Source organism: Polypterus senegalus, chromosome 17 (assembly GCF_016835505.1).
Source record: "Polypterus senegalus isolate Bchr_013 chromosome 17, ASM1683550v1, whole genome shotgun sequence".
NCBI lineage: Eukaryota > Metazoa > Chordata > Cladistia > Polypteriformes > Polypteridae > Polypterus > Polypterus senegalus.
In genome coordinates, this window is record NC_053170.1 from 30,487,539 (window position 1) to 30,512,076 (window position 24,538).

A 24,538-nucleotide genomic window follows, 5' to 3' on the forward strand; every position below is an offset into this window, starting at 1 on the left:
TTAATGTTAAGGGTCCTTTCAGCAGTAAAATAAAAATAAATTTATTAATAAAAAATACCTTACTCAAGGTAAATTTCTGACACAGGGAAAAAGTGTGGTTAGTTTTTATACAAAATAACATTTGCGACATCATACACCGATATATGCATCTAGCAACACAGCCTGAGGCATAGAAACTTGTCTGCTTCATTGCTGATGTAAATTTTTAACCAAACCACAAGCATTAAGAAAAAAAGAGGGCAACAGAATGCAGAAAGAAACAAGTGAATGTCCTTTAGAGAAATAAAACCATGCTACAGCCAAATTGCTCCATATTGACCTTGGTTTGATTGTTATATCCATCCATTTTCTAACCCGCTGAATCCAAATACAGGGTCACGGGGGTCTGCTGGAGCCAATCCCAGCCAACACAGGGCACAAGGCAGGAACCAATCCCGGGCAGGGTGCCAACCCACCGCAGGACACACACAAACACACCCACACACTAGGGCCAATTTAGAATCGCCAATCCACCTAACCTGCACGTCTTTGGATTGTGGGAGGAAACCGGAGCGCCCGGAGGAAACCCACGCAGACACGGGAGAACATGCAAACTCCACGCAGGGAGGACCCGGGAAGCGAACCCGGGTCTCCTAACTGCGAGGCAGCAGCGCTACCACTGCACCACCGTGCAGCCCTGATTGTTATATGTGAGTGTTCTTTTTAATTTTGCATTAATTTAGCCATTCAATTAACTTTAAGGTCAATACAACACCAACAACAACAATATTTATTTATATAGCACTTTTTCATACAAATAATGCAGCTCAAAGTGCTTTACATGATGAAGAAAGGGAAAAAAAGACAAAGTAAGAATTAAAATAAGAGAACACTAATTAACACAGAATAAAAGTAAGGTCCGATGGCCAGGGAGGACAGAAAAAAAACAAAAAAAACTCCAGACGGCTGGAGAAAAAATAAAATTTGCAGGGGTTCCAGGCCATGAGAACGTAAAAAGACCATGTCGCCAATTATAAATATTTCTACCTATACTATTTATGGATTGCAAATTCTGGTGGGGCTGTTCAGTCTTGGAAGTGTGAGAGGGAGACAGAGAGAGATGATCGAGAACGTCAAGAACAACATCTACAAGAGCCACTCCTCTACTTAAATCAATTCACCTGAGAACTTAAAGGTTAGTGAGTCTCCACAGGATCCCGGGTTGTACCTGCTGACAATGTTGGGGAAAGTGACTACACAACTCACAACTGTACACCTTGCTGGGAAATCCCTTAATGCAGAGACACCACTGATTTCTACACTGGTCACAGTCTGTTATGATCTGTTTCCAGAATGTTTTGTAAACTTTGTCATTTTTTTGGGGGATTTATTCTTTCCAGAGGTTTTGTAAAGTGTAGAATTCATCTTAATTTTATTTTTTCTTAACTTTTATTTTTGATTTGGGATTAGAGTTTTATTTATTTGTTCAGTTTTGGAAAGAGTTTTTGCACAAAGCTGTTTGAGTCAGCATTACATCTCTCACCTTTTTTGTGAATTATGCCTCTAAACCCGTCCCTTGTTTGCCAGTTAAATTGGTTTTCAGGTAGTTAGGAACTGGTTTTGCTTATTGTACAGTGAACTTTCCTTACCTATTTGGCATTGACATTTTGATTCCATAACATTGTTTATGGTTTTGTCCTTGGCTAGTCTCCTGGTAAACGTTTCATCCTTCATATCCTTATTCTAGTTTTAAACTACCCATGTGCTCTGCCAGTTTTTTTACCTTTGGCAGAACACAATCAACTGATCAGTTTTCCTGTTTGCGTCTGTCCATCCTTATACTGATCCAATTATTATAATTTCATTTTGGAATCTTTGGCTTTTTAAATGTAATTGGCATTGTTTTATTGTACTGAGATAGAAAAAACATTATTACCCTACTTATGTATGTTTTGAGTATACATCTAATTTCACTTTAACTTTGTTAGATTTTGGGGTACTTTTCTTGACATATTTTGCTAGACACTTTCGTTATTGCAATGTTAAACAAAGAAAGAAATGAACTGCACAAATATGCACAATGCTTTACTCAAGCAATTATCTTAAATAAAGGCCCTCCCACTTTAGCAATATTCTGATATGCAAAGAATCTGGGACAATTGCAGTCATTCTAAGTGCACCTCACCCCAGGCAGCCCACAGAAGGGGGTAAAGCTGGATGTTTATGGTTGGGTGGACGTTGATGACACACTGTCTCAGTCTCAGTCATTTTCAGAACTGATGCTTATTTAGTTCAGCCACTGTCCTCATGGCAGCCTTTGAACGGAGTGAGGTTGGATGTTAGTTTTCACAGCTGGTGCTGCCGCATCCTTGTGGAAGCCTAGTTGTACTTATGTGGTTCATCTGCTGTGGTTTACTTACCTTGTCACATTTGTTGCTCATTTATTTTCTCACAATATCCTGAGTATCACAGCCCCAAAAGAGATTGTGAACTAGCTGGATAAGACCGAGGAAAAACAAAAAGGCCATTTCTCAAACAAGAAGCAATAAAGTCTAAGTAAAAGAAAAAGCTTTACTAAATATTATTTAATGAAGGACAATGCTATTTTAGGGTTTTGATGACTAATGTTATTGTTCAAATAATTTTGTCTCTTTTCATGTCATTTCGTGTTAAATAAAAATGAGAATTACTTTTGGGGACAGAGAATGCTTAAAATATTTTCAATTTAAATTAATTGCAATTGAGGATTTGCTTTACAAAAAATCATTTTATGAAGGGGTTTTCAGGAACAGATTAGCTCCTTTTTAAAGTGGTGGATACCTGCCTATCTCTGCTATAAGCGACCTCTCAACTAAATCAGTATACAATCATTGAGATAGCCACTCAAGCTGAATGTTCAAGCTGCAGTTGCTTGACTCATACCTTCATGACTGTAATAAGTGTAAATTATTTTAAACTTGTAAGAACAGGGACTGATCTTACATTTACTTGTACTTTTGATACTGAAGTACACTTAATATCAGATACTTTATAACTTCTACTTGAGTAATTTGCTCATGGTTGAATTTTACTTTTACTCTCTTCAGAAAAGGTATCTTTACTTTTACTCAGGTATATCCATCCATCCATCCATTAGCCAACCCGCTATATCCTAACTACAGGGTCACGGGGGTCTGCTGGAGCCAATCCCAGCCAACACAGGGTGCAAGGCTAGAAACAAACCCCGGGCAGGTCGCCAGCCCACTGCAGTGGCTCAGTGGTAGCTCTGCTGCATCGCAGTAAGGAGACCTGGGTTCGCTTCCCGGGTCCTCCCTGCATGGAGTTTGCATGTTCTCCCCATGTCTGCGTGGGTTTCCTCTGGGTGATCTGGTTTTCTCCCATCGTCAAAAGACATGCAGGTTCAGTGCATTGGAGATCCTAAATTGTCCCAAGTGTGAGCTTGGTGTGTGTGTGTGTGTGTGTGCCCTGCGGTGGGCTGGCGCCATGCCCCGGTCTGTTCCTGCCTTGCGCCCTGTGTTGGCTGCAGGGCCGGATTAAGGTGGGTGCTATTGATGCTGCAGCATTAGGCCCATTCCTGAAAAAGGCCCAGATGAAAACAGACAAGAATTTTCCGGAAGCTGAACAGTTTTTCTTTGCTATATTAATCTCAAAATAATTCTTAGAATGAAATTTGGAGTCCGACTTTCGGATACCTAGACACAGCGTTAATTATACAGTTGATATTGTTCTTTGCACTGTGACGTAACTATAACGTTGTTGTGTTTACTGTTAACCGAAGATTTCAAGTTAATGCTATCAATTTTACGTTAAACAGTTTATTTAGTAATTTAGCCGCATTTTTTGCAATATCTTGGGGATTCTTGCCACTTTATTATTGTTCGGTAAGTGCCACGTAGTAAATTTTTCACCTTGAAATTTAGTTGTACTGTAAAAATCAATGGCTATTTAAATGGTTATCTGTAAAGGTAAAACTAAAAGCCGGCCCGCGGGCCAGGCATGTATGTTTAGAATTTTTAAACCCCTCGACAGGATTCTGGTCGATTATGAAATTTAAATCGTGGACAAATTTTTACCCTCAAGAGCCTGAACTGAGTCACTTTGACCCAATGTCCCTGCAAATTCATTGTTTCTTACTCTGTTTCATAAGAGAATTGTGAAATTTTGTGTATTTCATTGTTAGGTATTTTGTATTAAGTGCACTTTTCAGACAATTGCTATTGAATGTTGATGTTGCATAGTTTGATGTTAATCTCGAGTTGTTACGATACTACGTCGTTATTATTATTCATGTTCAATAAAGGCTGGCTGGTTGCGTCGCAAGCAATTAGGCTCCTCGGTCGGTCTGAGTGTGCATGTACGGTGAGTGTCGAATGCACATGCACCAATGCTGAGAAAAAATAGGCCGTTTTTGCGCTGCAGCATCAGGCCCAATTTCATCTTAAAACCAGATCACCCAGAGGAAACCCACGCAGACATGGGGAGAACATGCAAACTCCATGCAGGGAGGACCCGGGAAGCGAACCCAGGTCTCCTTACTGCGATGCAGCAGAGCTACCACTGAGCCACTGCAGTGGGCTGGCGACCTGCCCGGGGTTTGTTTCTAGCCTTGCACCCTGTGTTGGCTGGGATTGGCTCCAGCAGACCCCCCGTGACCCTGTGTTAAGATATAGCGGGTTGGATAATGACTGACTGACTAATTTATGCAACACTGGTAACAAGTAAAGTTGAACTTAAAAGCATTATTAAGCAAATAAAAACAACAAATATAATAGTTCATTTTGTTAAAATTCACTGATTTTCCTAAATGAACTGTCAACATTTTACAAGCTCACAATGATGCTGCTGTGTCTATACTTTGATGAAACTTTGCAGGCATTGTGTCTTTTCAGTTGTCTTAACCTGTCATGAAACTTTTAAGAACTTTCAATAAAAAACAAAAAGATTGTCGCTTTAAAGTGAAAACCAAGTAGCAGATTTCTTTAGGGGTGACTGAAAGAAAAAAGTCAGAGAAGACTCCAATTTTGTTCCATGTTGTTTTTCTTTGTTTTTGTCATTATTCCCCTCTCCTTGCTTTCGGTTTGTGTATGTTCTGTCCTGGGTTGTCTTTTTATTTGCACTTTTACTAATTAGGACTCTTGGGCATTAATTTAATCTGCAGTTACCCAAGAGTTCCATTTTTGACTCCTGCATATAGCAGTCATTTTGCTGTGAAATTATTTTGCATCTTCAGCTTTGTTCTTCGGCTTCCTTTTGTACTTCCTTCAGTGAAGAGGCTGATATTCTGTTGAGACTTTTTAAATTATGGAATGCTTTGATTAAGAGTTATACTTTACTTTTCAAACTGTTTCTTTTTTCTATCTTTCTCTTTTTCTATTTGAGTACTCTTTAAATTAAATATATTTTTCTTTCAATAATTTTGTTTGAACTTAGAATACTTTTGCTTTATGTAATACGATAAATTAAATAAATATAAGTGTAAGAGCCAATCTTAGGAAGTTGGAGTTTTGAGTTAAACTCATATTAATGTTTGCTTAATTTGAATAGAACATAAATTTCTTTCATAGTCATAACTTATGGTATAGTCTTTTCCCCCTATAAGTTAGTAAGAGACAGAACCTTCTTACTATAACTGAGTAACAGTGTGATAATAAGCTTAGTTGTGGTAAGAACAGATCCCAGTAAAGAGGGACTTGAAAGACTCATTTTCTACTCAGAGATGGGATAAGCATACAGTTTTCTGACCATTTTGAAATGGTTCAGAAATGTTAAATAAATAGTAACGATTTGAGATGTAACAAGGTTAAGCTTAGAATTGAACTTTTCTTAACATTCATTTCTCCTTTTTTTCTATTTTAATTTTGCTTTTTTTTGTGTGAACTGTTTTACTTTAAAACTTAACTAGACTTTTAAAAGCGAAAATATTTTGTCTGTGGAATCATTTCTGCGCATCAGGCTTTTGTTGAATCCCATTTTTTGAGTTGAAGCTGCTGAACTTTGGTCATTTTGGAAAAACGCAGCTACAATAAGTATTGTGTAGGGCAAATTATTCGATGGTTTCAGGTTACTTGAGAAATATTTTTCTTTAGCAAGACAGTTGTCTCTTATTTTATAAACTAAGACCAACTTATCTATGACTGTTCTTGAATAACCTCAAACACACTTTTTAATGTCATATCACCAAAAGTATAAAGCAGAGAAGCCAGTAATGTCATCCAGGAAGAAAATATGAATATTATAAAGGTCAAAAACTATTTCCCACATAACAAATGAATAAAATAGACATCAAAACAACATTAATTGCATTCTGATCCTGACACCATACCGGATCCCTAGTACATGACAACATTTCATATTTGGAGAAGAAAGAACATGATATATTGTAATGAATTTGCATATACTGTAGCAAAGACACAGTTCAAACTGCCAAATAGTGTACCGGAAATTAAATGTCAAAAATATAATAGAATCACTGAGCTGTTTAAAGCGTTGTGTTTTGTTTCCTTTTGCATCTGTGTTGTTGTTTCCACTAACATCCTATACTCAAAGCCACTTAAGTCTTTAGTCTCGCCCCTTGTCCTTCTCTATTACAAACACACAAATCTGCTGGCATCTTGCTATTAATTTTAAATAATATTGTGTATTGAGTGAGTGAAGAGCTGCTTGGGGAGGGCATTGGACAACTTAAAGTGCAAGCTGAGTCTATGAGAAATTAAAGATGTGTAAAAACACAAGTAATCTTAGTAATATTAAGAAAGTAAAGAGTTAATTTATTTAAATCACAGTAGCTGAAAATATTAATTGTATTTCACATTGAACATAAAATTTCTGGCAAAAAAACACACCATTATTACCTTTGTATGACTCAAAAACTTCCATCATTTTTCGACATTCTTCAACAATTTTCTCCTCAAGGCTAACTCTGCCCATCCCAAAATTTTTCAGTGTGGAGATGGTAAAACGACGCATGGCTTTCCACGATTCTCCTTTGCCAAACAGAATTCCTGATGAATGACAAAATATTGTTAAGAACAAAGTAAAGCAGTGTCTCCAAACAAGTCTTATACAGGTGAAAAAATATCACCTACAGTACGTTTTTGTTTTTATTTTGACTTGTTTGACAATAAACATAAAAGTCAAAGATAACATAAATCTCTTTTTGCTTTATCTCAAGGCATAGACAATTTCTTTTCATTAGTTAATTTCCTTCTTTCAGTTGTAATGCATTAGCAGTGAGCTGCCAGGTAGGAACAGATGAGGACACTGCAATGGCAGCTGAGATTAAAGCCAACATGCCTGTATGGAAAGAAGGGCACTGCCAGAGACATACTGACCTCTATGTGGCCAGTGCCCATGAAACAAATTACCTGCTGCCACCAGACAGAGAAATTAGCAAACTGTGAGGAAGAGGACAATATGATGTGGAGGGTTGGAGCAGGCAGCTTTCACTAAGCTATAACTAAGAGAGACACAGAAGCCATGGCAGCAAGTAGGTTGGTGTAATTCCTGCAGGCCTTAAGCACAAGTATTCAAAATGTTAGGCTCATGGTTTACTCTTCTCAGAACAAGTCCGGGGTGTTGCCAAAGTCTCTGTGGTGACTCCAGAGATTTTAAAGCTTCGGGAAGTTTCATTTTAAGTTTTGTTTCTATATTATCTCCATTTTGGAGCTGTTGGTTCTATATGATACCATGTAGTTGCTTGACACATGATTCACAGTGACTATCATATAAAAGATGATGATATTTCACAGTGCTTGGAATTTAATTAATTAAAGAAATGTTTTTGCAAGAAATAACTTGAATAAATGATTATTTTAGGAAAATGACCTTTGGTTTTGATATTTGCCACTTAAAATAATGACAATTGTAAATAATTTAATTGCCACATGACAGTCCTAACTCATTTAAATGTTACACTGATTCATACGTTAAATGGTAATTAAAGGATACATTTAATTTATTCAATATTTGCATATTTACACATTATCAGGGTTGTCAGATGCCTGCAGGCTTAAAGGCTTATGTGAATTTAATTCTCCACCGAGACATGAGGTGGCACTGTGTAATAACGATCGCCCCTCTCCTTTCCCTTCTGTAGAAAGGAAGACAGATATATTTAAACCCATGATGTCACTTCTGGGGTAGGACCACCTGGACTCACTTCTTCCTCCAAGAATCCTTCATAATAGAAGTGCTGTCATTTTGGGCAGTCCGACTGAACCTCAGAAAGACCTAACCTTTAAACAGCTTGAATAAATGTAATTCCATGCTGGACCAGGGGGTGGCGAAGTGCACTGATTCTCTCACTCAATTCCTTGCAGACCATTCTCGGGAAGTCCCGCCCAGTTCTGGGGCAACCAATGATGTCACTTCCGGTTCCGGCCCTGATGACATCACACCATCTAAAGGCAGCAGTCAGTTCTGTTTTGGACTCAGTCGTGTGAACATGTCTGTTGTATTTAATCAATTTTGCAGCTGGGAAATATTATATGGGTGGCTGCCCCAAAACTTTCCCAATGGCTCTTGGTCATTCTTGTGACAGTATATTATATATATATATACACTGCTCACAAAACTTAAAGGAACACTTTAAAGAAACACATTAGATACATCAGATCTCAATATGAAGTTGGATATCTATACAAATAACAACAGGGCAATGTCTTAGGAACAAAAGGATGCCAAGTCTTTTAATGGAAATAAAAGTTTTCTGCCTACAGAGGGCTCAATTGTGTAGACACCCTAAAATCAGAGTGAAATGAAGATGTGGCAGGCTAGTCCATTTTTTCAAAAACTTAATTTCTGCTACTCAAAATGCTTTTCAGTATCTTGTGTGGCCCCCACGAGCTTGTATGCATGCTTGACAACGTCGGGGCATGCTCCTAATGAGACGACGGATGGTGTCTTGTGGCATTTCCTCCCAGATCTGTATGAGGGCATCCCTGAGCTGTTGTACAGTCTCAGGAGCAACCTGACGGCGCCTAATGGACCGAAACATAATGTCCCACAGATGTTCTATTGGGTTTAAGTCAGGGGATCGTGAAGGCCATTCAATTGTTTCAATTCCTTCATCCTCCAGGTATTGCCTGCATACTCTTGCCACATGAGGCCGGGCATTGTCGTGCATTAGGAGGAAACCAGGACCTACTGCCCCAGCGTAGGGTCTGACAATGGGTTCAAGGATTTCATCTCGATACCTTATGGCAATCAGAGCACCATTTCCTACGCAGTAGATGTCTGTGCGTCCCTCCATGGATATGCCTCCCCAGACCATCACTGACCCACCACCAAACCTGTCATGTTGAGCGCGTTGCAGGCAGCATATCATTCTCCTTGTCTTCTCCAGACTCTTTCACGTCTATCACAGCTGCTCAGGGTGAACCTGCTCTCGTCTAAAAAGTACAGGGCGCCATTGGCGGACTTGCCAATTCTGGTGTTCTTGAGCAAATGCCAGTCGAGCTCCACGGTGCTGGGCAGTGAGCACAGGGCCCACTACAGGACGTTGGGCCCTCAGGCCATCTTCATGAAGTCTGTTCCTGATTGTTTGGGTAGAGACATTTACACCAGTGGCCCTCTGGAGGTCATGCTTGCACAAAGGAGCAGGTATCGGTCCTGCTAATGGGTTGAGGACCTTCTATGGCCCTGTCCAGCTCTCCGAGAATAACAGCCAGTCTCCTGAAATCTCATCCATGTTCTGGAGATTGTGCTGGGAGACACATTAAACCTTCTTGCTGCAGCACGTGTGGATGTGCCATCCTGGAGAAGTTGGACAACCTGTGCAACTTCTGTAGGGTTAAGGAATCGCCTCATACTGCCAGTAGAGATAATTACTCAAGCCAAAACTGGCACGAGTGGAAAACCAGCCAAAAAAGATCAAGAGGGAGAAACTTGAAATGACCTCCACATGTAAAACCAGTCCTGTTTTGAGGGTTTTCTAATTGTTGCCACTTTAGTGCACCTGTCGTTAAGTCCATGAACACCAATACAGCTGAAAGTGATTAACAATGACCTCAGCTGCTTAACCAACCAGAAAATTATCAGGCAGGTTTAATTGATTTCATGCCAGGCCCAATAAAAAAAGTGTTCCTTTAATTTTTGTGAGCAGTATATATATATATATATATATATATATTACTAATAAAAGGCAAAGCCCTCACTGACTGACTGACTCACTCACTCACTCACTCACTCACTGACTCATCACTAATTCTCCAACTTCCCGTGTAGGTAGAAGGCTGAAATTTGGCAGGCTCATTCCTTACAGCTTCCTTACAAAAGTTGGGCAGGTTTCATTTTGAAATTCTACACATAATGGTCATAACTAGAAGCTATTTTTCTCCATTTACTGTAATGGAGTTGAGCTTGAAAGCCGTGGGGGGCGGAGTTTCGTGTGACATAATCATGCCTCTCACGTCATCACGCAGTACGTAGAAAACCAGGAAGAGCTCCAAAAACCGCTGAAGAAAACATACATTATATAATTAAGAAGGCAGCGAAACAATTAGAAGCGAGCGAGTGACATATAAAACCATATTCAGCGGCTCATGTGAACTGACGAGTGCAGACAAAAGCAACAGTTCCAAAGAGTGCTGAACAAAAACTGAATTACACTGCTACGCTCAAATAGACAAACCACATGCCGTGGCGCAATAGTAGAGCGCCTCTAGCGCCGACGTCCGAGGTTTGATTCCCGAGAGGGGATGCACTGAGTATGTACGCGCTTCCCGATTCATTTTAGCCTTGCATCCCCTTGGTTTGAGACGTATGAAAAAATATGCAGTTAACGCAGAAAGACAGATCACCAATTGAAGCTTTATGAACAATGGATACTTTATTAGCGATCAATGATTGTTTTGGTAAAGCCATACTCAGTGTATTCATTAGATGAACGGTGAAGAAGTAAGAGTGAGGGGAGGGTAACTTATTGAGGCACGCAGGCAAAACCACAATAGCACGCAGGCTTGATGTACAGTACTGTAGTGCGCATCAACTCGATCTGAATTGTGCGATCACATTCAAAAAAATATATCTTTTCAAGTTCTGTTTAGTCCATATGTGTCAAACTCAAGGCCACGGGCCACAACCGCCCAGTGTAATTATATCCGCCCGAGATCATTTTATATACTGTATTATTGTTATTAATGGCCCAGGGATATGAAGCACTGGTAACACAATAAACTACAGATCCCATAATGTAGAGCTTCAGCTGCCTTGCCGAACACTTACCGCGTTAATCAAGTCTAGCTTATGATGCTGCAAGTTATTGCGAAGCTAGCCCACACGATGCGAAGAGAAAAGGTGATTCTGAACATAGAGCCTTTAAAAACCGATGGGAGGCTGAGTATATGTTTACTGACATTGCCGGTAAACCCGTGTGTCTCATTTGTGGAGCTAATGTGGCTGTAATTACAGAATTTAATCTAAGATGGCACTATGAGACAAAACATCAAGATAACCTGAAAGACCTGAATGCAATGCACAAGATACAGAAAGCAGAAGAGTTAAAGAAGAATCTGACACTTCAGCAGACGTTTTTACCCGTGCAAAATCACAAAGTGATTTCAAGTGAAGCTACTTTTATGGGAGACACAAATGCACCAGTGCAACTTGCCCCACTTTCCCTGTTGCCAAGTAATGTTGAACCAAGTCGGCACTACGGTGTTCCCAAATACGCACTTTGCTGATAAACTGAGCGCACTGCGCACTGAGTTCGCACGGCGCTTTGGTGACTTTGAAGAACAAAAAAAGAATTTTGAGTTGTTTCGCAACCCATTTGCCGTCGATGTGGAAACTGCACCTGTGCAGATTCAGATGGAGGTGATTGAGCTGCAGTGTAATGGCACACTGAAGGCAAAGTACGATACTGCACGGCCCGCACAGTTTATTCACTCCATTCCCGCACAAATGCTCCAGCTCCATCTACATGCGGCTCGAACCTTGTGCATGTTTGGTAGCACATATCTGTGTGAGAAGCTCTTCTCAGTCATGAAGACTAACAAAACAGCACACAGGAGTCGCCTCACTGATGAGCACCTGCAGTCCATCCTGAGAATCTCCACAACACAGAACCTCACACCAAACATAAACAAACTTGTTGCCAAAAAAAGATGCCAGGCGTCCAGCTCTGATAAAATGACATAAGAGCAAAGACAACTGAATGATTTGATTTGTTATTGCTGAAAAGAACAAATTTTATTTATATTTCCAGGTTTTGTTATGCACCATGTTCATATTTGAATTTGTATAATTTTGACAGGATATATTTTTATGGAGAGCAAAATCTTTTGGGATATTTAAAATTTAAGTTTATTTTTTATATAAAATTACATAAGAGTAAAGAAATTTGAATGTTTGTTCTTTTAACGTTTACTTTATTTCTAACTTGTATAATTTAGACAGGATATATTTTTATGGAGAGCAAAATATTATAAGTTATTTAAGGTTTGAGTTGATTTATTCCGGAATAATATTCTGTCGACTAAATAAAAATTCCTTCTATTTAAAATTTAAATAGAACTTGAACAAATACGATAGTTCATAATATCCAGGCAGACTTGCACGTAAGAGCGGGAGTCATCCGTTTTAACAAACAGCGTATTGCACTGATACGAAATAGCCTGCCCATTTAATTATTTAGGAATGGATAAATAAATTAAGATTTTGTACAAATAATGTTTTTCATTTTTCTCCCTTCATGGATTCTGGCACCCCCAGCAACAGTTGCTCGCACCCCAAAGACTGTATATATATATATATACAGTGGTGTGAAAAACTATTTGCCCCCTTCCTGATTTCTTATTCTTTTGCATGTTTGTCACACAAAATGTTTCTGATCATCAAACACATTTAACCATTAGTCAAATATAACACAAGTAAACACAAAATGCAGTTTTAAAATGATGGTTTTATTATTTAGGGAGAAAAAAAATCCAAACCTACATGGCCCTGTGTGAAAAGTAATTGCCCCTTGTTAAAAAATAACCTAACTGTGGTGTATCACACCTGAGTTCAATTTCCGTAGCCACCCCCCGGCCTGATTACTGCCACACCTGTTTCAATCAAGAAATCACTTAAATAGGAGCTGCCTGACACAGAGAAGTAGGCCAAAAGCACCTCAAAAGCTAGACATCATGCCAAGATCCAAAGAAATTCAGGAACAAATGAGAACAGAAGTAATTGAGATCTATCAGTCTGGTAAAGGTTATAAAGCCATTTCTAAAGCTTTGGGACTCCAGCGAACCACAGTGAGAGCCATTATCCACAAATGGCAAAAACATGGAACAGTGGTGAACCTTCCCAGGAGTGGCCGGCCGACCAAAATTACCCCAAGAGCGCAGAGACGACTCATCCGAGAGGTCTCAAAAGACCCCAGGACAACGTCTAAAGAACTGCAGGCCTCACTTGCCTCAATTAAGGTCAGTGTTCACGACTCCACTATAAGAAAGAGACTGGGCAAAAACAGCCTGCATGGCAGATTTCCAAGACGCAAACCACTGTTAAGCAAAAAGAACATTAGGGCTCATCTCAATTTTGCTAAGAAACATCTCAATTATTGCCAAGACTTTTGGGAAAATAACTTGTGGACTGATGAGACAAAAGTTGAACTTTTTGGAAGGCAAATGTCCCGTTACATCTGGCGATAAAAGGAACACAGCATTTCAGAAAAAGAACATCATACCAACAGTAAAATATTGTGGCGGTAGTGTGATGGTCTGGGGTTGTTTTGCTGCTTCAGGACCTGGAAGGCTTGCTGCGATAGATGGAACCATGAATTCTACTGTCTACCAAAAAATCCTGAAGGAGAATGTCCGGCCATCTGTTCGTCAACTCAAGCTGAAACGATCTTGGGTGCTGCAACAGGACAATGACCCAAAACACACCAGCAAATCCACCTCTGAATGGCTGAAGAAAAACAAAATGAAGACTGTGGAGTGGCCTAGTCAAAGTCCTGACCTGAATCCAATTGAGATGCTATGGCATGACCTTAAAAAGGCGGTTCATGCTAGAAAACCCTCAAATAAAGCTGAATTACAACAATTCTGCAAAGATGAGTGGGCCAAAATTCTTCCAGAGTGCTGTAAAAGACTCATTGCAAGTTATCACAAATGCTTGATTGCAGTTATTGCTGATAAGGGTGGCCCAACCAGTTATTAGGTTCAGGGGGCAATTACGTTTTCACACAGGGCCATGTAGGTTTGGATTTTTTTCTCCCTAAATAATAAAACCATCATTTAAAAACTGCATTTTGTGTTTACTTGTGTTATATTTGACTAATGGTTAAATGTGTTTGATGATCAGAAACATTTCATGTGACAAACATGCAAAAGAATAAGAAATCAGGAAGGGGGCAAATAGTTTTTCACAGCACTGTATATGTGTGTGTGTGTGTGTGTGTGTGTGTGTATATGTATATATGTATATATGTAGATATGTATGTATATATATGTTTATATATGTGTGTATGTATATATGTAGATATGTATGTATATATATGTTTATATGTGTGTGTGTGTGTGTGTATGTGTATATATGTAGATATGTATGTATATATATGTTTATATATGTGGATGTATGTGTATATATGTATGTTGTCGGGGATGCCAGGGGCCATGACCTGGCCGGGACGCCAGGAGGGACCGGAAGAGGGTCAGAGCCCTGCCTGGATCACGTGGAGTTCAGCCTTCCGGGTTGCTTTGGGGGCCACGGGTCAAGGGCATGGAAGCCTTTCCCTGTAGGGGCCCGTGGTCACCGCCAGGAGGCGCCCCGATGTCTTGGAGACCTGTTGTCCCAGCACTTCCGCCACACCAGGAAGTGCTGGGGGGAAGATCTTGGGTGTTACCCGGAGGGCTGTCAGGAGGACAGCCGGCACTTCCGCCACGCTGGGGCGTGGTCAACGGAGGAATGCTGGGAACACCTGCTGCTCATCCGGGCACTGTATAAAAGGGGCCGTCCTTCATACATTCGAGGCTGGAGTCGGGTGGAAGCAGGACAAGGCAGAAGGAGAGGATGAAGGCGGCCCAAAGAAAGGCATGGTGAGGCCAGGACTTTGGGATAGGAGTTTGTGCACTTGAGTGGGTCTGTGTGACCGAAGGACTGGGGTCTTTGTGACCAGAACAATTGTATATATTGTAAATAAACGTGTGGTGGTTGTGCAAAACAAGATGTCTGCCTGTCTGTGCCCGGGTGCCGTTGACATCTGGCGTAGTCGGCAGGATGCTGCAACAAATAAATTTGTTGTGGACGGCCGGGCGCAGCAGGGCACACCACCCACGTTCCGCGGGTGCTGCGTGCACACAGCCCCGCGGAGAGAAGAAACCCCACGGACCGCCAGGGGTTTATTTGATAGCCATACTTCCCTGATGCGGGCGGGCGGTATGCCTGGCAGGAGAGCACCGGTCTCCAGAGAGCGCGCCGTTGCTGCAGGCCGGGACGGCATGGCGTCGGAAGAGGCCCCGCCGAGGAGGTGTCCTCGGTTAGACAGGTCCGGGAAGGTGAGTTCCCTGCCTAGCGGCAGCCGGCCCAGAAAGGCCGGGCGTGTTTTTTCTCTCAGGCAGGGACTTCCCGGATTCACATCGGTGGCGGGCGCATGCTGGTCTGCGGGGCTTTGGTAACACGGCGGCAGCCGCGAGGGCTGCGGAGAGGGAGACACTGCGTTCCGAAGAGCGCTGGCAACAACAGGGCTGCCGGCAGGCATGTCGGCGTGGGGAAAAGGGAGGCAAGATGGCCGCGGACCGGATGTCCCTCCCTCTGACAGGCACGCGGTTGGATGGTGTGTCTTGGGTGCCCGCCAATGACCGAAGAGAGGCGGGACCAAGGAACGCTCGTCACGGGCGGGGGGAGACCTGATTGGGCGGAGGAGAGGGCCCACAGGAAGTGGCGACGCCGGAGGCTGACGTACAGGTAGGCTCCGCGTCGGTTGACTTTCTGTCCTTGCCGGCTGCTCTGGCGGAGCTGGAGGCGTGCCTTCAACCTGCAGAGCAGGTTGTATTGCAGATGCTACGTACCCTCCAGGCTGAAGTGCGGGATCTGGAGAAGAAGGCGCTCGCGGCCTTACGGAGGTTTCGACTGACAACGGGACAGCGCGGCGCTGGAATCTCCAGCCGGAGTGGTACGGCGGATTCGGTGAGTACATCCGACTCCGTACAGCATGCGGGAGGGTCTGCCGAAAATGGCTGTGATAACAACGAGCAGTTTCGAGTAAGCAGCCCCCGACAAATAGTGCGGCGCTAACGGCTGTATGCGCGGCGAGGGGGGAGTCCGAGAGGACGCCGAATGGACACGGGCTGCTTAGTGCCCCGGGTCTTAGCGCCCTCCGCCCCGAGTTGGCTGCGGCCTCGCGCTGTACTGTAGGGACGCAGACGGGAAAGGGGCTCGTGTTGGTTAATACAGAGTCGCATACCGTCAAGGCGTCCGAGAGTGAAAGGAGGATTAAGCGGTTGGGTGCCGCTTCCTCCAATATGCTGAGACGCGTTGCTGGGTGCACGCGTACGGCTGTCCGCCCTCTGCGGGGGCAGAGGGAATCCCTGAGGCCGGCGGAGAGAGCAGGCGGTGCCGGCGGCTCCATCATCGAGAGGGACATGGAGGCCGCGGAGAGGGTGCCGATCAGGCAAGTGCTGGGGTGTTGTTTGGAGGGGGGAACGCTGCCCGTGTGTGGCCCTGTATTCTCTTTTGTAGGGACGGACCCCGGGCAAGCTGAAGGAACCCCTTCGTTGCGGACCAGCCCTCTGATGTCGGGCCGTCTGCGGAATGATCTCTCTGCCGGTGCGCAGGTGCGCCCACAGCTGGAGGAGCCTACGGGGGAGCGAGTGGCTCGGAATAAAGGGGCGTGGAGGTCTTGGAGGGGGTGCCGATCGAGGAGGCCCCGGGGTGCCGGTAAAAGGGGGGAGCACAACCTGTGCGAGGCGCAGGGATGCACCAAGGGCTGGTGCTCCGATTGTGTCTCCGCCCCTGTCCCTGCTAGGAGTGCGGGGCCGGACCCCGGCTATCCTCAAGTAGGACCCATTTCGGGACTCTGCTGCCCTCGCGGGACAGGTCGCTCTTTCCCACGGGTGGTCTTCGCTGGCTGTGGGGCACTGTCGGGATGCCAGGGGCCATGACCCGGCCGGGATGCCAGGAGGGACCGGAAGAGGGTCAGAGCCCTGCCTGGATCACGTGGGGTTCGCCTTCCGGGTTGCTTTGGGGGCCACGGGTCAAGGGCATGGAAGCCTTTCCCTGTAGGGGCCCGTGGTCACCGCCAGGAGGCGACCCGATGTCTTGGAGACCTGTTGTCCCAGCACTTCCGCCACACCAGGAAGTGCTGGGGGGAAGACCTTGGGTGTTACCCGGAGGGCTGTCAGGAGGACAGCCGGCACTTCCGCCACGCTGGGGAATGCTGGGAACACCTGCTGCTCATCCGGGCACTGTATAAAAGAGGCCGTCCTTCATACATTCGAGGCTGGAGTCGGGTGGAAGCAGGACAAGGCAGAAGGAGAAGATGAAGGCGGCCCGAAAAAAGGCATGGTGAGGCCAGGACTTTGGGATAGGGGTTTGTGCACTTGAGTGGGTCTGTGTGACCGAAGGACTGGGGTCTTTGTGACCAGAACAATTGTATATATTGTAAATAAACGTGTGGTGGTTGTGCAAAACAAGATGTCTGCCTGTCTGTGCCCGGGTGCCGTTGACAATGTAAATATATATATGTATGTATATATGTGTGTGTGTATATATATGTGTATATGTATATATGTATGGATATGTATATATATATGTTTATATGTGTGTGTGTGTATATATATATATATATATATATATATGACAGCAACACTCATTACTTACAACTGTGACAAAACAATTACATTGACAATCATGTTACATTATTTTCAAAATGTTTCCTTTTCTTTTTCATTACTTCTTTAACCCACTACTTCTCCGCTGCGAAGCGCTGGTATTTTGCTAGTATATATATATATGGTTGAAATAGTTTTACTGTCAAATAATGCAAAGAGTATGCGACACTTGCTGACCAACCACAAGCATTACCTGGTAGGTAATCACCCATACAATCAGATTGTGATTTAGACTACGAATGCCTTGAATATACAGGTATATATTCGATAGCCAGGAGTTGGAGAAATTCCATCCCCAATACGCTAGGTGGTAGTGGTCCTCATATGTTTGGGATATGGAATCTGGAAAATTCAGCCCTGTAAGGGTTCCTACATAAAAATAAAGGGTGCTATTGGGGGAAGGACCTCCCTACTTTACTTATGGTCTGGAAGTGCACTCCAGAAGAGTGGCACTGGAAGCATTCCTGGGTCTAGTTGCCTTACATGGCTGAGTCAGAGTTGGCAGGCAGCAGACAACACTCAGTGGAGGATGGAAGGAGTAAGATTTGAAAGACTTGTTGTTTTGTATTTCTTTGCAGCTGATTACAAGATTATGGAGAGGTGCCTGAAGAATAAGAATAAGATCTCATTTTTCAGAGGCTCTCTTTCACCCTCTTGTGGTCGTAATATGCTCAGATTTCAGTTTGCAAAAGTACAAATTATATTGTGTATTTCCAAAGACAACTGGTGCTTCATTTTGAGAATAATAATTGAATAAGATTATGTAGAAAGAAGTCTTCACATCCTGATCCTTACTGTCTCTGTGCTTTAACGTCAGACCGCTATTCAGAAATTCACTGAATGTCATGTCTTCTAATCCAGACACTTAGACCCAGCTGAATGGCCAGGCACTCATAAATAGAAGAGAATCTTGTTTAAGTTTCTGTTGGGCCAAAGACTCTTGTTCTGATGATGATGATGTGCTTTTTGTATTTACAGTTGACTGCATGCATGAAAATAGAGTTGAACTAAGAGCTATTTTTCTCAAAAGTTTGAATATTTTGTTTTGAAATGCAAATCTGTGTTTCTTTGATTACAGTTCAGTAGAAATAAAAAAACTTGGTTTTTTTGGCAGCAAATGTCATTCTGCAAAACACACAGCCACATCAGAAAGACAATGCAATGCCCTGTATATACAGGCCCAGCTGGGCCGCAGAGTTTTTTGTTTTTTTTGTGTGTGTGTTCTGTAAATTTTGAAAGTTTGTGATCTTCCTATTATTCATCCATTTGTTTTTGGTTAAATAAATACCCTCATTTGATTTATTTTGGAATTGTAGTGGTAAAGCTATAAAACAGGCATTCACAATCTACCATGAAATGTGCTCAATGATAATCTGCAGCAGTGGTTCTTAAACCTAAGAAAACTGAGACGATACTGGGACCTAAGAAGAGGACTATCACCATAATTACAAATAACAATGGCCATACAATAAAAAACATTTCTATTCAAGCACATTTTTTACATGACTATTACTAAAAAAGAAAAATGGAAAGCAAACATTAATGCAATAATCAAAATTCCAAACAGGGAATAGATTTCTGGGGTATATCACGGCCAGGGTAAAAGCTTAGTGTACGGCTTAGTTAAGCTAAGAGACATACATCTTTCTTTGATTTGATTTCTCTGATTTTGGAAAGGATAGCACAAATGATTACTTAACTTATTTACTTGGCTTGTGACTCCAGATACGTAAAACGTATCTGAAATTATAGTAGCATACGGCGGTGTAAGAATAGGAATTCAGAAATCAAGAAGAAAGAAATACTTCTTGAAAGACGCAGTTGTGAATAGGTGTTTTGCTGGAGACAACGGATAATGAGTAGAAAGATCTAATCCTAGAAAAAGCCACGTACAACTGACCATGGCTGAAGACTTGTTGTTGTAGATTAACGCATATCTTTGCAAACGTAATGCAAGGCAGGATGTTGGGGTCGTGTTTGAAGTAATTGACAATGGTAGCATGGAGAATCTCGGAAAGAGCTTGTATTTCAGCTTCACCACCATAACCTCCAGATGTTGCCATGTATTGATAGTACTCCTGACTTGTGATAACTCACTGCATTGGAAAGAACAACAGGAAGAATGTCTCCAAATCTGCCACAATGTGATGCAACGAAATCTACTGCCCTATGTCGTAGTGAGGAGTGCATTGCCTTCATCAACCGTTTGTGTCAAGAAATAACCTACTGATAGGAACAGGCAGTTGCCGGATCCCGGAATAGAGATGACGTTGTACAAAAACCCGCCGACAGAAAAGATACTGTCGTTCATTTTATAACAAAGGCTTAGGATAAAACCATCGCAGTATAACGAAAATAGCAAGGAGTGCAACCAATGCCAATGGTTGAGATAGTACCTTCCTGTAGCAGGCTACGGAAAACATAGACATATATAGATAGACACTGAATTCACGGTGTTGCCTAGTCGACACGATATGTCAGCTCGTCCACCCTATTGTGAGTGGCAAAAGTGCCATTTAAACTAATACAGGTAGATGTGGAAACCGGGTTTTCTGATGAAAAAACAATAACGTTTAAAACAGTATCATTTACAAACAGCAGATTTTGGTGAATCATTTACATGCAATTATTTATATCCATTTATGCACTAATAATGGCAATTAAATAATAATAATTATTATTATTATTAAATAATTCCTCCCATATAAGTAACATTTCTCAGACTGCCTTCTTCCATCTCCGAAACATTTTTAGACATCATGTTCTTATGCAACACAGTACTGAAGTATTGGTTAATGCCCGAGTCACCTCACGTATAGATTACTGTAATGCTATTCTATCTGGCATCCCACAAAAACTTATCCATCGCTTACAATTTCTTCGAAATTCTGCTGCCAGGATAATAACCTGTCCTGCAGTGGGTTGGCGCCCTGCCCGGGATTGGTTCCTGCCTTGCGCCCTGTGTTGGCTGGCTCCAGCAGACGCCCGTGACCCTGTGTTCGGATTCAATGGGTTGGAAAATGGATAGATGGATGGATAATAACCTGCTGTTCTAAATCCACTGAACATATCACACCTATTCTCTCTCAACTTCACTGGCTCTGTGTTAACTACAGAATACAATACAAAATACTGCTCTGAACATATAAAGCTCTCCACAACCTCATTGATCTCCTACAGACTTGCACTCCTCTCACTTACTCAGGTCCTCATCTTCAGCTCCACTTTCTGTATCACACATCAAACTCTGTTCTATGGGAGCTCAAGCGTCTATCATAGTGCTCTTCAACTCGGGAATTCTCTTCCCTCACATATACGTCAGCTCGATTCAATAACACATTTTAAAACTGCCCTCAAAACTGGCATACCAATTGTGAATTTTGCACTGTTACTGCCAGTTATCTTTGTTTGTTTGCTAATTATGGGAAACAAATGGGATTTTCTAATGGCCTAATATAACCAAAACAATTGTTCAGCCTTACCTATGAAATGTAATCCCCGGGATCTGGTTTGGAGCGTACAGTGGTTTGTACAATCCCAAGCAGCACATTATTCATTACTTTACTCCACAGCAGTGCCACTTGCAATATGGCGGCGACGTTGACATACGATGCTGCTGGTCGTGTGGCGTCTAGTAATTCTATGTCTATGACGGAAAAGACTCCCAGGCACACACATGGCCGAAGTGAAAGGTCACAAGATCAGGCTAGATACAGGGCAGTGACGTAACACCAATGGGATCATGAGAGAGGAGCGGGGAACGCGGTAGTCTGAAGGAGAATTAGGAATCGAGAAAAGCAGCGTGGGGGTGTATGGGAGGCTGCAGGCAGCGTGGGGAAGGGTTTGGAAGAGGGGGAATAGGAATCAAGAAATGCCGTGTGGGCTGTGTGTGGGAGGGACCGGTTTTGAAGAGGAAGCAGGATGAACCAATAGGAACCGAGAAATGCCGTGTGGGCTGCATGTGGGAGGGACTGGTTTTGAAGGGGAAGCAGGACAGACCAGAAGTAATAAATATATAAGAGATTTACCTCACCTTAAACAACATTTTTTTTGTTTTAAATGACGTTTTTCAAATGAGCTCCACCATTAATGCATTTCTCTGAATGAATCCACAGATTGTTAAGTACAAAGGTAAACCAAAAAGTCAAGGCAATTTGAAATTTACACAGTAACTGCAACAGTCAGAAGCGTATGCACTACAACACGCTTGTGATGTCTTCTGGGTAGTTTGAACACATATAGCACGGCACTCTGCTGTTAGTCTAGTTGAACCCAATGTCAAATGAATGTGGTTTGAGGTCTGTGTAAGTGGCTCAGTCTGCTGCTGCTGTGACAGTCATTAGGAAAACTGGGATGAAAATGACAAGAAATGACAAACAAAATCAACAAAAAAGCAATGCTCTTAATTTGAAAATCATACATACCATTTCCTCTGGTGACTTCATTGTGCCATACAGTTTCACCTCGTTCTCCAAATTCATCTGCCCGCTTGACCAAAGCTTCCTTTACTGCTTTGTAGCCACATAAAATAAGGTACTTTTCAGGCCCCATATGAAATGTATACATATTGCCATATTTTTCAGAGAGCTAAAATATAATACATAACAGAAAAAGTCAGTAATTCAAAGATAGTTTTTGCTTCAACATCTTAGTACATATTGAATGGAGAACGTAAAGAATACAGAAAATCATTTTAGACAAATATAATGTCTTCTTATGACCTGAAATTAACAGTGTAAGGGACAAATATGTATTTAGTCATTTTGTGAAATTTATTTTTTAAATTCAAAAGGAACAATAGGAAAAAACACAAAAAATAATAAATACACAACACTGGATACAAAATATCATCTAACATGAAATAAAAAACACTTAAAGGTAGCCTTGGGCAGGATTCTTAACCAAGAAACAAGGGAGGGAGGTGAATCTTCAGTTTAAAAAGTCAATGATGTGTGCTGATTTTTCCAGACGTATCTACACTGTTTAACGATATTTTAACAAAAAAGCATGTGTTTTGCATGTTTTGAGCAAATGACTGGATAACTGACATGTGGATAATGCAGCCTGAGTAACATGATTTTTTTTTATTATTATTATTACTTACCACGCTTATTTTAACTTCACCTGTTTGTCTGGTACAAATCTTGTAATAGATATTTAACCCACTTCCTATTGTCCAAATGACTTGAAATTTTGCACACATACTCACTTCCGATGGCAATACATGAATCAATAATCAGTTTCACTAACTGATCGCTTAATCCATGTTAATTAAGAAATGGAATTTTCATATGAAGAATAGTTCAAGATTTCACCAATAGATGGTGCTAGTACAGTAACTGATAGAAATAGTAATGGAAGTGTTAAAATATTGATTACAAAATTATGCTAAAACAAACCCAAGACTAAAAGTTGAAAATATATATATATATATATATATATATATATATATATATATATATATATATATATATATATATATATATATATATATATATATATATATATATATATATATATATATATATATACACAGTATAAAAAATACTTTTTAAAAACCATGCTTATATTAAGTTAAAAAGTGTACTAAAAAGTAAAAAACAAGTGTCTCATACATTACTTGTAAAACAAAAGTGTGGGTGCTTTTCATCAATCAACCTTAAAAAAAATTTTTTAAAATCTTAGCAAAAGCTAAGGAAATCTGAATGCAAAAAAAGGATCAGATTTATAAAACCTGACGTAAACATATTTCTATGCAATTTACCTTTATAAATCACAATGCTCTTGCAAATGTGCATACTTAAATGTGCCTCAGACACTGCCTGGTTGAGGCCCTGAAACAACCATATATATGAAGCATACAGCAGAACTTCATTGGCTATTAGTTCACCCTTCCTCTTGATGCATCAAGAACCCAACACCTGCATTCAACAGTACTTGGTTGTTGTGCTCCACAACTGAGCACACAAGGTAAAGCACACCATTATAGCACCTCTGCTCTGCATTCTGGGGGGTCAGGAAAAGGTGTAAGACACCAGTGCCTGAGCAGGTATCCACTACCAATATGATTGCTTTCACAATGAATAGTACAAGCCATATGAAAAATTGAGCATTTAGCAAGTTACCTTACCAACAAAACAGTTATGACATACAGCACCATCACATCTGTCAAAGCTACAGGTCAAGTCAGGTCAGTTTGGGGAGCATGCACTGGTACAGTCCCAACTTCCAGAAATGACCATCCATCTGCCACAACCAGGTGTTACGTGGGCATCCCCTTGGACTGGTCCAGCCACTCGGGAACCTCAGCAATGAGCTGATCATCCTCAGGGGATTGTGACACATGGCTGTGGTGCCATAACTGATGCTCCCTCACAATGCAGGTAATGTACCTTACTCGGGACTCCATAAACAACTGCTAACACAAAGTCAAACCAGCAGTACCCAAGCATTCTTTGAAGAGAGACACAGTACCGAAAGAGTCTCTTGCAAACCATATAGCAAGACAGGAAGCACCAGGACTCTAAAGACTTGGACCTTCGTCCTTTTGCATAGATATTGGGAGCACCACACACCCCTTTCCAGCGACCTCATGACCCCCCATGCTCTCCCAATCCATCTACTAACTTCATAGGAAGAGTCACCAGAGACATGAATGTCACTGCTAAAGTAAGTAAACCTCTCAACAAGGTCAACACTCTCTCCACAGATAGACACACTGCTGATGGCTGTGCCTA

General features: G+C 41.8%; 1 protein-coding gene across 3 annotated transcripts in view; it reads right to left on the reverse strand.

Moving 5' to 3' along the window:
* Positions 1-24,538, reverse strand: part of LOC120517491 (cytochrome P450 2K1-like) — a 65,266-nt gene that overhangs the window by 24,433 nt on the left and 16,295 nt on the right. For all 3 annotated transcript variants that reach the window (XM_039739847.1, XM_039739846.1, XM_039739845.1), the window contains exons 2-3: positions 22,226-22,388; positions 6,831-6,980 (exon numbers count right to left, since the gene is read on the reverse strand). In XM_039739847.1, coding sequence (XP_039595781.1) covers positions 6,831-6,980; positions 22,226-22,388 — 313 coding nt within the window. The remainder of the gene's footprint in view (positions 1-6,830; positions 6,981-22,225; positions 22,389-24,538) is intronic.